The sequence below is a fragment of the Amphibalanus amphitrite genome, unplaced genomic scaffold (genome assembly GCF_019059575.1).
Source record: "Amphibalanus amphitrite isolate SeventyFive unplaced genomic scaffold, NRLGWU_Aamphi_draft 000317F_arrow, whole genome shotgun sequence".
Classification (NCBI taxonomy): Eukaryota; Metazoa; Arthropoda; class Thecostraca; order Balanomorpha; family Balanidae; genus Amphibalanus; species Amphibalanus amphitrite.
Window position 1 is genome coordinate 91,504 of NW_024881812.1, and position 13,028 is coordinate 104,531.

General features: G+C 50.7%; 1 protein-coding gene across 1 annotated transcript in view; it reads right to left on the reverse strand.

Annotated features, from left to right (window-relative positions):
* Window positions 1-4,853: 4,853 nt before the first annotated feature.
* LOC122388303 (unconventional myosin-VI-like) overlaps window positions 4,854-13,028 on the reverse strand; it is a 45,651-nt gene continuing 37,476 nt past the window's right edge. Inside the window, exons 20-22 of the mRNA XM_043379260.1 lie at window positions 10,582-10,702; window positions 9,950-10,283; window positions 4,854-6,270 (exon numbers count right to left, since the gene is read on the reverse strand). Of these exons, the coding sequence (XP_043235195.1) occupies window positions 6,140-6,270; window positions 9,950-10,283; window positions 10,582-10,702 (586 nt within the window). The 3' untranslated portion in view covers window positions 4,854-6,139. The remainder of the gene's footprint in view (window positions 6,271-9,949; window positions 10,284-10,581; window positions 10,703-13,028) is intronic.

Genomic DNA, 13,028 nt, shown 5'->3' on the forward strand with positions numbered 1-13,028 from the left:
TCGACCATGATCCGAGCCCGCCCTCCCGATTGGCGGCCATCAAAGCCGGGTCGTTGCATTTAGTGCCCGACAATTGCCTCAATCTAAGCACAGTGTCCGGTACAGATACGGTGCAGATACATGCGTCAACCACCCTGGAGCTCTTGGCATTCGAGGGAACATTGGTCGTCAACTCATGAATCCGGAATGATACAATGGAATGCTCCCAAAAGTTTTTTGTTTTAAAAAAAGTCGGCAACTTCGGGTACGCTACGCTATTATTACGCAACAGGAGAGACTCATCATTATTTCGAGGCAGTCCTCATTTAAACCGTTTAAAAAAAGTTTCGCCTAGTCAGCATTCTGTTGGGCGACATAAGTTCGACGATAGCTTCGAAACTGCATATCAAGGTTATTGGGTAGGGGAACCCGGGGGAAGCCCGGGCGCGGGGGAAGCCCGGCCACCCCGTTTCCGGCTAAATTATTCACAATAAAATGCTCAACTGTTTGTCCTTTCAGCGTGGCAGCTAAGGTAACGCCAGCAAAAAAGTTAAGGATGACAAAAATCGCATATTGTTAAAGTTATAGCGCAAAAATGATATTTTAAGGGTTTTTAGCTAAAAAGTGAGATATCTTGCACTGTTAATGTTATACCATACAGTACTAATATTTATACGAATGCTATGTAAGGACCGTTTAAGTGTTTGTAGTGAGGGGTGACGAGGCAGGCTGGCTTAAGTATGACATTTTTTCGAATATCGCTGTTCTAAAATAAAAATTAGCACATTGGGGTAACCCCGGGCGAGTGGCCAAGCTTACCCCCAACCGAGAGCAATGCCACTAAACCATTGTTTTCCATGAGATAATAGGTACTGAGCAGGTTTGGTTTACACCTAGATCAAAGATAAATTTCGAAAATAAACATGTTATCATAGACAAAGCCAGCCATGTCACTTAAGGTCAACTAGGGTCAAACTACGTTTTTGCAGATAACGCGACAGACAATGAAGCTAGAGCTTCAAAAATGGTGTCGTTGTGTTATTCTTCATCAGCCGAGTCGAATGATATGCAATATGATGCATTAAGGTAAAAAGAAAAATAAATTTTAAGGAATTTTGAAATACACATTTTTTGTCAATTTTGCATCTCGATTTTCATCGACCTGTAATGTATATGTAGTAGACGCTAGCTAAAATACCAGTAGTGACATAAACTCTAAGATGTCCAGAGCTAATCAGTACCTTAATATTTCACTTTCCGTTAATATTTGGAAAACACATAATGGTTTCATCAACTCGTTGTAAAGCGCTGGGGAGGTGGCCGGCGTTACCCCTATGCCGGGCTTACCCCAGAAAAATCAACACTTTTTTAAAACTCGATTTTCTCAACCTTATACTTATTCCACGAAACCGAATTTTTGGGAAAACACGGCCAATGAACTTAGCTAGCTAGCAGGATATCAACATTTTATACAGCACGTATGGTATGTAATAAAAATGAAAAAGAGCTTACTATGCCGGGCTTCCCCCGGCTTCCCCTACGTGCATACCTTGACCTGGGGTCAATAGCGAGAATGTGCCATGTTACATGTCAGACGAGCACTGTTGTTGACCCATCGCACCCAATGTCTTATAACCCGGCGGCCGCTGGGCCTCCGCGCCACCCGCCGGCCGCTGGGGGGGGGGCATAAAGTTGCCCCCCCCCCTTTACTTCTGCGACGATATCGTCGCAACGCGAAGAGATAGAGAAGCGAAACTTTGCACACATCTTTCTGAATACCTAGCCGAGGTTGCGTCCAAATTGGGTGTCGATCCCATTTGAAATGACGTCACAGTGACGTCATAAGTGAAATTATAGATTTGCGACTCTCATATTCCTCACGATACATCAGATATATGGGACCGAATATAAAGGGCCGATTATTGGTCAGAAACTAGATGGAAGTGTAGTAAGATATTTTAGGATGACAGCAGGTGCTGTCTAGTTCATTTACAGTCGAGTTTCATGCTCAGCGTCATCAGAAACGGTCCATATCGGAAAACGACAAAACTTTATGACGTCACTGTGACGTCATCTTAGGTGCTACAAACACCAAACTTTCCCCAAACATTGCCTAGGTAGGTATTCATTTGAAGCTATGCCAAGTTTCACGTTCGTAGCTCATCGGGTTTCGGAGATATTTCACAAAACGTAAAGGGGGGGGGGCAACTTAATGCCCCCCCCAGCGGCTCGAGGGATAACTCTACTTTAGGATGTCTATCAAAATTTATCGAAAAACTTTGCTGATATTTCATTTCATGACCTTAGATGACAGGGGCGTAATCACTCCTTAAAAAATGGGCTGGAAATAACTCCCTCCGGGGGCGGCATCAAATGCGAAGGCCGAAGGGAAGGGCGGCACTCATATTTTGGGAGCCAGAGGTGAGTGTTTGAGGGCCGTTGTGTTTGTGTATTAACCTCGCCCGCATCGGGGGGGGGGGGGATCGAACGGACCACCCCTCGGTTTTTCGCGGATAACTCGCGTAAAAAGCGGCCGATCGCGACGAAACTTTCAGTATCCTCGCGTTAATGAAGTTTACACCTGCCCTGAAAATTTCATGACCCTGACCCTAATGACCTTTGACCCACTTTTCGACACCATGTTTGGCAGGAATTGCGATTCGGCGTATGTCGGCTCGCATAAGCATCGCGTTTGCGGTCTTTCGTGGTTTCATGCGTTCAGACATGGGATATGATGGTGCTTCCATGCATAAGAGTGGGTGTCAAGGTCACCGGAAGGTCAGGTAGGCCAATAGGTAGGGGTATTCCGATCAAAATGAGGGCGCCAGTAGGTAGGACGGCTGCGATCAACAGGCTTAAATTGGCGACTACCACTACGACTACATAGAGCGCTACAGCCTACAAAGCGGTTGAGGGCGCCGGAGGGCGCCCTCCAACAGCATTTTCCCTGTAAACATATTCGCGATTGGAGGGCGCCTTCGGCGCCTTCAATCGCAAATGGTGCTGGGCATGGTCCAGTGCCCCCCCCCCTGTCTACGCCCCTGGATAATAGATAGGTATGTACGCGAAATAATACAGCGTTATATAGGGAGGGACGGATCATAAAACGTTCTGGGAAAGGGAGGCGTGTAAGAGCAGAAAGGTGTCTGGGGAGGGGCGCCACGAAGCGGTGCAGCAAGGTGCCTTGGGAGGGCGGCGCCGACTGCTAGATAGAGCATTGTGGGGAGGGGCGGCTTATTGAGGGCGGCGGGAAGTTGTGGCGAGGGCAGCACATAGAGAGCGCCGAGGTACTCTGGGAAGGGGCGGCAAGTCATCTGGGGAGGGTGGCACAGACGGCGATAGAGCATTATGCGGAAGGGCGGCACATTGAGGACGGTGGGGTTCTGTAAGGGGCGGCACAGAGAGCTCCGAGGAAATTGAAGGAGAGTCGGTGCGAAGGGGCGGCAGGGCATCTGGGAGGGGCGGCATGTATAGAGGTTAGGTATTTTAGTGAGGAACGGCACGTTGAGGTCAGGCGTATAGTGGACCGAGCAGTGCCGTTTCTTTTGTTTCGTTTTGAAGTCCCTAAACTAAACCCCCCAATTGCAGACTTCCTCTACCAGGGGCGGCATTTCAGCATCCCAAAAATGGGCTGGAATTTCCAGCGTTCCAGCGCGGTGGTTACGCCCATGTTAGATGACCTCACAAGTAAAGGGTGAAGTCACTGGTGTATTTTTCCGATCCAGTGTTCAATGTTAGCCTAATTACATAATGTATGCGAATGTTTGTTTGACTTCCGTCTAAGAGCAACGGTGTCTGATATTCTTCCCTTCGTTTAGCAATCGTTCCGCCGCTGTAGCTATATCTATATACGCAACCGAAGTCGTGACGTCACGATAAGTGGCTGGGGCATAATCAGCTGACGGCCCCGTGCTAAAGCAATGGGGCAATATTTTGCCGATCTTTCCCAAGAAAACTGGACCTAGTTAGATAGTTTTAGTAGCTGAATTTAGGACAACGATGTATGATCTATTTTTCTATGAAAAAATATTGCAAAATCTAACAACGCAAAGCACAAAATTTCGTGAAAACCTAATTGGCGGCGAAGTTGACGCAGAAATACAAAACATTTTAGATCAAGAGGTTTAAAATAATGGATTTAAAATAAAAAAGATTTTCAAAATAACTTATATGGTGAATTTTCTCCTTTGCTTTTTACAAATAACAAATATTTATCTAGCTCAAACTCAAATATGTCAAACCTTAGTCCTTACGCATCAAAATCCTCCCGACGCGGTCACAGTTCGCATCTCAAGGTCATGTATTTGGTGCGTCAAGTTCGCCGCCCGTAACAATTTCGCGAAATTTGGTCCTTTCCGCTTTGAAACATAGCATTTTTGGGGCGTAGAAAAATAGAATATACTCAGTTTACCTAGAAACTGGCCCCCAAACTATCTAACTAGGTCCAGTTTGTTCTAAAAATGCTGATAAAATTTCGTCCCATTGCTTTAACACAGGGCCGTCAGCTGATTATGCCCCAGCCACTAGTCATGACCTCACACTTCGGTTGCGTATAGCATCGCTTTTTCGACGTTAGGTGACTTACAATTTTGAAAACCTTATCTCGGACATCCTGGGTCTGAACTTTTTACATGTACGGAAAATGTGACACAAGTGCGACACAACGATGGTATATTCGCGATAAAAAAAAAAAATCCGGGGGATTTTACGGTGTAAATACGGTACAAGTTTAAAAATAATCTGAGGGAAAATATAAGATCCAATTTTTGTAATGACGTGTTGTTTCCATATTACCGAGATTCGTGCGTCGTAGCGCGTGACTCGTGAACTCTAGGTAGAACGGTACATATAATATTAAATCACCAAAATGTGCATTGTATAGCCGCCATGTTTATTTGGAAATCTGTTCACATTACATCATCCACCGCTGTCGATCAGAAAAGCACAGCGATACCGCTGCACAGTCGACACGAAATCAAACAGAAGAAAGTGCGTACTGTTCACAGGCAGGTCACATAGAAACGTTCAAACTTAAAATACTGTCATAAGCCAACTCCATCCATGATATGAAACATAAGGATTATAACGAACATCAAATGCCTAAATCACAATCTGACAACAATTAACAACTTACTCAAAGTGCATAGAATACATATAATATGCTGATCGCAAATAAAGCAATTAGATTGATCGAAAATATACTCATAACCAAGCTGGAATGCTGCATTACCTACGTCTCTCAAAAGACGCATGCCATCGGTGAAGAGACTACCAAAAGGTCAGCCCAAAGACTCCGCTACGAATCGCACGCATCCCTGCCGAGCCTCGCTCTAAGTACAAAACATACTGGGCAGCTGCAACAGTGACGTCACTCGTGATGACGTCACCGGCACCGTCCCGTGACCTAGCCGAAGCCAGGACGAGTCAGTGGGTTCGCAGTGATGCCACAGACGTTTAGCCTGTGACATCACTGTTAGCTGTCATTACCGATGTCGAAGTCGACGGAAGCTCACAGTTTCTTAGGAAAACTCGGAAGTAACACTTTCTGAACTCCCCACATACAACTGCCTAAATCGTTTTTGGAAGAAACATTCCAATGAAGCCGACTACCATTTTAGCGTCACCACTCTGCGTTCCGGTGTGCCCGGTGCCGACCGGCCGAGGGGCTCGTGCCCGACGGCGGCACGGCCGGTGGGCGGCGGGCAGCCCGGCCCGCGTCCCGGCGCGCAGATTAGCCGCCGGCCACCGGCAAACACGGACGATTGGCAGCAAACAGTGCCGGACGTGCTAATTACGGCCTCACTCGGCAGCGCGGCCTTTCCGCACGCCGTAAATGCCGCGATAGCGCCGGCCGCCGGCCGTCGGGCGGGGGCGGGGGAGCATCGAGCCGGGCGCCGACGCTCCGGGGGCTGCCAGAAAAGCCAGCTTTGCGTGATACGCAAAGGAAGCGAAACTCTCACGGTAGGCTGAAGGCACAAGGATCCGCTCGATCAAAACATCAGCACTTGCAGTAGTGGCCCGACTAGCCCGCAGCCCGGCAGGATCCAGAGCATCCCACGACCACCAGCGACAGAGCCGACGGAAGCCGCGGTCGGCCGCAGGTGCCGCGTGCGGCGCGGCGGCCGACCGACCCCGCCGCTGCCGACGGTATCGGTCGAGCTCACTTGGCGGTCGCCGCCTCGTGCTTGTTCCACTCCTTCTCGAACTCGGACTCCAGAATCTCGGCGCCGCGTTTGCGCGTCAGGCCGGTCTCGTTCAGACTCAGCTCGCACATCTGCATGCTGTCCTTGCCTGCAACAGCGGGGAGAGGAATGTGGTGTCAGATATACGGATGTGACTGCTTAAACTTTTGCTGGAATCCCATATAATGCAAAGTTTGATAGTTTATTAATGTTAATTAAGATGCGCAATAATTTGTTGATGTTAATTAAGCGAACTAATACGTCAACCGTCGTAACACCAACTGTAGGCAGAGCATCGCCTCAGGACGTTTTTTTTTGCGAAGACCAAACACACGACCGCAATGTTATTGTGGAAGGAGCGTGACTGCTGTGCAATGAGCACCAAATGACATACGCGATGACCGCCACCCAAACTCATCATCAATCAGCGAAAATTCTCTGACAGCTTATGGCTCCAAAGAGGGCTCTTCATCGCATGGGATTGATACATTCTATCAAAGCCTGATACCAACGCTAGTACAGATAACATTTGAAGACCTTATCGGCACGGACACTTGTATCCCCGCGTGACCTGTTGGACAAAGTGTTCCTTCTCCAAAATATGTGACGAAAGGTGAGGGTTCGAGGCTGGAGATCAGCGCGCCACTTAGCCCACGTAGCAATCTCAAGCCAGTTAGCAGCTGGCGAAAGGCCACACCGCATCTGGTGAGACCATTACTCGCCCCACTCAGCTATTCGGACACTATTAAAAATGGGTGGATATGACCGATCGTTGTCGTGATTGGGCTGGTCAGTCGGAACAGAGCGTCGGTTCTCCTACTGGACTGAGCTAACCCAGCACGTATCGATCGAACGCATCCCGACCTCCCACGAAGCTTTATCCTATTGAGAAATGGAAGTGTGAAAACAGCTAACAGAAAACAATGTACACCATTGCCTGACACGATGAAATGTACGCTATTGAATTGGCTGCTTAATTCTGAACAAGATACCTACATGATACGGCTGCCAGAATTAGCCTGAACACTAAATATTCTGTTTACATCATCTGCATTTCCGTATACCGGAGCGTTGGTACGCACAATGCTCAGGACGCCCCTGGCCTACGTCGGTTTGCTGAGCAGTGACCACTGACGTAATTTTCTGACGCTCCCCTCCCTCCCCCCCCCCACACACGGGGGGGGGAGGGAGGGGTACCAATATTTTGCGCTTTTCGAAAAGCGCGACAATTGAGTGAGCCGTTCCAGACAATCACTGATACAGTATTGATGATGAATGAGCCCTAAAAGAACGCAGGCTGATGCGTTAAGCGATGGCAACGCAAAAACCTCGTGCGACAATGTAAAGGGGGAATCCCATTGTTACTCCTCAACGGCCGCGAGCCCGCGCAATTCGCCTGACAGCACGCTATCTGAGCCAATCTAGCCCGATCGATGAATGGGCAGACAAGCCTTTGAATGATGAACGAATGAACTGAGCGATCATCAATGAACGATACACCCTCTCCTTCCAATAGGAGCCCGAGCACCTATCGAGGCCGGGACGCGGCGGCTCGCCGCCCGTATATGAGACGCCCACCGGCCGATCTGAGGCGCGCTTATTGGCTGCATCGAGATTGACCGGCCACGGCCCAGCCATCGTCTCAGCGCGGCCGGCCGGCAGTGGGCCACATCGTGGGCGTCGGAGGGAGTGGGGGGGGGGGGGGTCTGACTCTGTGCGGCCGTCGGTCACCGTACAGCGGTCTTCTGTCACAGGTGTATAGCGGGCAGAAAATTGTACAAAATCGTACAGCGGGCAGGTCACAGGTGACAAGTACCTCGTTCGACCCGTCGGAAACCGGGACGTTTAGTCCATAACATATGTTTAGGGTTTAGCTTAGGTCTGATACCAGCCCACGACTATGATTTCATAACTGCTACCAGGCCAGATATTGCAGCTTAAAAATAGTAGCTGGCCAAAGTCCACGATTGAAGCAAAAATGCGCACATAAAAAACTAAGAAGCGCACAAATTAATACGAAGGCCCAAAAATGATGCCTTACGGGGACCACGGGTAGCTAAAGTTAAGATTACCGCTGTAGCCGCCAAAACGTCTTTAAGATTGTAAATACGCAAGCAAAGGAAACTTTTTCTCGGATGCCGTCTTGCAGCTCAGCTGGCAGAGACCTAGCATCAGGTTGCGAGAGCCGTGCTTCGAGTCACTCCTCCGCTCGATACATCCTCGATACATCGATACGATACATCGACAACCAGTGGCGGTCACAGGGCGGGGGGGGGGGGGAGGCATGGGCGTATGGGGGTCCCCATGGGCGTATGGGGCCTTGGCCCTTATTCGATTGTCACGAGGCTCAAGAAACCCACGCCAGCTATTAACAGCTCCCATACCGGTCTTTGAGGGTCCTACGAGTATATACACTGACCTCTGAGGGCCCTTCAGTGGCGGTCAAGCACCCACATTGACCGCTGAGGGCCCTCCACTGGCCTTTGAGGGCCCTAAACCGGCCTCAGGGGCCCAACCGGCGTCTGAGGGCCTCACACCGGCCTCTGGTGGCCTCATTTCTGTCTCTCAGGTCACAAGACTAGCCTTTAAGTGCCTCTGAGGGCTCCGCAATGGATTCTGAAGACCCGGTGCCGGCCTCTAAGGACCTGCATCGGCCTCTAAGGGCCCATCTTGGCCTTTGAGGGTCCTTCGCTGGTCTCTGGGGTCCAACGCCGGCTCATGCAGGTCTTTTAGGGCCCCACAGTGACCTCTTAGGGCCCCATGCTGGCCTAAGGATCCACATGGGCCTCTGAGGGCCCCGCACCGGATTCTACTCCCCCCCCCCCCCGCTTGACCGGACATGGTTGGATTTCTGCACCCATGCACCCACAATGTTCCAGTCGTTCCTACGCCCATGGGCCCCTTTAAGCTAGCACCGCCCCCCCCCCCCCCGGTCAGCGCAGGGCCCCTTTGTCAAGTTGCCCCCCCCCCCCAACGCCAAGTCTGCGACCACCCCTGTCGATAACCGCAGGTTGTTTGAAATAGACAAACACTATTCGTATCCCGCTGTTGGTGGGAATGAGTGCAGCCAGGTAAAGTCAGTCAGTGGAATGGGCCGTGTCTGCCTGTAAGAGCAGGCAGAAGTTTAATCCTTAACTTTGAAGACAACCAAGCATCTCTGAAGCAGCCGGTAGAGGTTACCAAGTGGCAACAAACTCCGATTATCGCGGCTCGGGATGCGTTAATTCATCCATGAAAACATTCTGTAATTAAATAACTTTATTATTCATAATTCAGCACCAAGTGCCGCCCTTAAGAAGCCGCCATTACCACTTCCATATTTTTTGGGCATGTTAAACATGGGGTCTGAGGGTACAAACTCATTCGGAAGGGCCCAACTGCACGATCATCCGTCCCAAGACAGCAACCAGGCGGAGATTGAAACGGACGTTCGGAGGCATTAGCGAGAGACTATCAACTGGACAACGGTGCAGCGGGACAGACCGAACTTTTGGTTTTGAGTTCGGAGTCTGGTGTGAAAACTTTCCGACTGCGAGTACATACGGTGAATGCTCAAAATAAGCAAAGGAAAGTACACAGAGATATGTTTCGTTGTTTAGTCATTTATATATATAAGTCTTTTTCTGTTATTCTTTATACTTATTTTTATAATCCATCCGCTCTTGTCCCGCCCTTCTCACATTCTTCCAGTTGCCTCCTCTCCTCGTCAGTCATGCCCTCATCTTCGCTTTCAGAGCCCTTCCTCCCCAAAGTGTGCGCCAGCTCCCATCCTCCCTTTGCTGTCTCACCTGCTCGCAGCAGCACGCACGGCTTGTCCGGGTGCAGCTCCATCTGGCGGGCGATCCACTGGCCGTCAAAGTGGGCGTACCACCAGCCGCGCGCCTGGTTCTCCTTCTGCTGGCCCGGCCGCACGAACGGGATTCGGAAGAAGCGGTGCTGCTGTTGCGGCGGCCCGCTGGCGGGCGCGGCGGCGGCGGCGGGCGCCGGCCGGCCGGCGGCGGCTGCCTCCAGCACGGAGCTCGGAGCTCGCTGCATCTCGTCCATGTCGGTAGTGCGCTTCTTGCTGTTGGCCTTCCAGGCGTGGTACACCTTGAGGCGCCGGTGGAACTCGACACGACAGGCCTGGCGGGGTGAGGGGGAGATGGGTGAGTGACCGGTGGGGCGACGGGAAGCGGAGGGTTTGTCCTACGATCGGAAGAGCGAGAAGGGAGCGAGAAGAGATGTGGCGTGGCAGAACTAAGAGTACATCACAATCACGTCTAAAGGGTTCCGTATGTTACATACCGCGTCTTCCCCTACCCCTCTGCGGACAGTGAAGGTCTGGCTATCTCGCCAGACACGGAACATTCTGTGTCTTACATACCGCTGCACCGCACCTTCTCCCTTCCCCTCAGTGGACGGATAAGGTCTAACATCTCACCTCCAGCAGGTCCATATCACAGCTGGTGTTGATGGTGTCACGCAGCTCCGAGTACTTCCACTTGGAGAGGTCGTACTTCTTGTTGGCCGCCTCGGCCTGCTGCTGAGCCACCAGCGGTGAACTGACGAGGAACATAAAGCCGGGTTAGAAGGACGGGGTCGATGGGTCATGTGGCAAGGTGAGCGGGAGACACGGGGAAAGCGGCGGGGGATCGACGGTCAAAATGCGAGCTGAGCTCTACAAATACAATGATCGATACCATACAATGCATGAAATATGAACAAAACTTGAGGATTATCGGTTGCTAATTCAACCGGAATATGATTCGGCTCTTAATTAAAGCATCAACAATATGCATTAATCACTCGCGATTGAAGGGCACAGTCGATAGTTATACTCTAAGCATCAGCTAAAGCAATGCTGGATTGATGCGATCGTTTCACTCAGACTGGAATACTCGCAGGCTTCCAGAAAAAAAAAAATGGTTCGATACGATCAGAAATCAACCTATGACGGCACGGCCGAAAGAAAACCCAAATCTAGCGGGCTGATGTTGACGATGACGCAATTAATAAGTCCGACCAAAGCGGAGTTTATTAGTGTACAAGCCTAAATATACATTGCGTGGGATGAAGAGGGTGGATGTTTCTATTGCTCAATGACGATACATTGATAGGGGAGCAGACTGCCGTCGCTTGAAGGAGACCCATAACAAGCGAACCCGTAGTTCTCAGCATACCTCCTGTCATTAACGTATGTAAAGCTAGTACTGTATTTAGTAGAGTAAGAAACATGATATGCGAGAGTATCCTCGGAGAGTGTTTTAAACATTTTCTCGACGGCCGTGGGACGGTTCACAAGGCTCAGTATTTGTTTGAAGCAGCTATGAGAAGTCGTCCGGACGTGTTCACTCCAAACTGTCCCCAAGTTCAAGTACCTCCAAACTGACGTCTTCACGGAGCGAAGATTGGGGCGCTATTTGCTAAACACAAGTATAAAAACGCTACAAAGGACTTCCCCATATCCCTGTCTCCTTATTCAAACACTCGACCGTAACGCACATCAGCAATGATAAGCACACGAGAAAAGACTTCCCCGCCAAACGCTATGTCAACAGCGATAGCAACAGTCTTGAGAGATCGGCCAGAGTTTTCATTCCCAGGCACCAGGCCAGTGATGTGAAATCCAGAGAAATCGGAAAGCCTAAAACGGAAAAATGAAACAGCAGTAACGAAATACGTCAAAGCCCGAGCCGGCTTACGAAATGGTAAGAAAAACAACCTTTTTGTGAGAAGAACAACCTGAGTGCAGGCTGGTTCCGACATCTTTGGGAAGAAGTTGCAACATTCCAGGAGTCTTCCACTCTTCCAGGATCTGTCTGCAGTCCCGCGGCTCCTACTCCAGTACCGGATGTACTCCTCGCGTTGCAGCTTTTTTATAATTCTGCTTAGCGCTCTGCTTTATGGTAGTTCTGGCATCCTCCATCCGTGCAATGCAAATAATTGAAATCGTGGTGCTGAAGATACTCGTCACTGAAAGCATTTGTGTAGTGTCGGGTGAAGGTCTTGGACTCTTGGTGCATCCCAAGACATACCTAACGATAAAACGTACCCAAATCAGGCACAAAGGCCGAGCAGCCAGAACTTCTCACTCACCGTTGGGGTAGCAGGACCTCCTCCACGCCGCCCGTTTTGGACTCGTCTGCCAGTCGGACGGCCAGCTCGTAATCCCGCCTCTCCTGCTCTTGCTGCTTCTGGAGTCTATGCAGCTCCTCTTGCTCCTGAAGTATATTCATCTCCTGTTCTTTGCGGAGCCTCTGCAGCTCCTGCTGTTTGGCCGAGTGATCACCAGCAGCCCTCTCCAGCTGCAGTTCGTCCATCTTCTCCTGTAGCGCCACCAGGTCACGCTGCAGCCGCTCCAGAATCGACGGGTAGTCCCGCGGGTCCACGCCGCCGGCCGTGTATGGCGGCGGCGGCCCGGTGGGCACGTCCTCGTACGGCGGCGCCGACGGAGCATCCGGTCCTGTATGCGCCATATTAGCACCGGGTGGAAACTGGACACCAACAGCCACCGGTCCACCGCGCCGCCGACACCGCGCTCCTCGGAGTCTGCACCGTCCCCAAACTGAGACACACGAGTCACTGTCACCGAATCAGGTGATATCGTACCGACCCGGCACTTTGATAGCGCGCCTTCTCAAGGCCTGTCCACTCCAACCGGCGAGTGGCCCATCACATCATATGTGAAGTGGTGTGCAATCGCGATTAAGCCGGACGCTTGCTATCAAAGCAACTCCAGATATCACATTTCGTACTCATTGACTCCAGCTTGTGAACAGTTTTCTCAATGTGTCTCCTTCAGAGGCAGACACTCCTCTCGGCCCGGTGTCCATTCATCTGTTCCCCTCCCCGTTTCCGCCCGTAGCGGCCACATATTTGCGCTAGCGG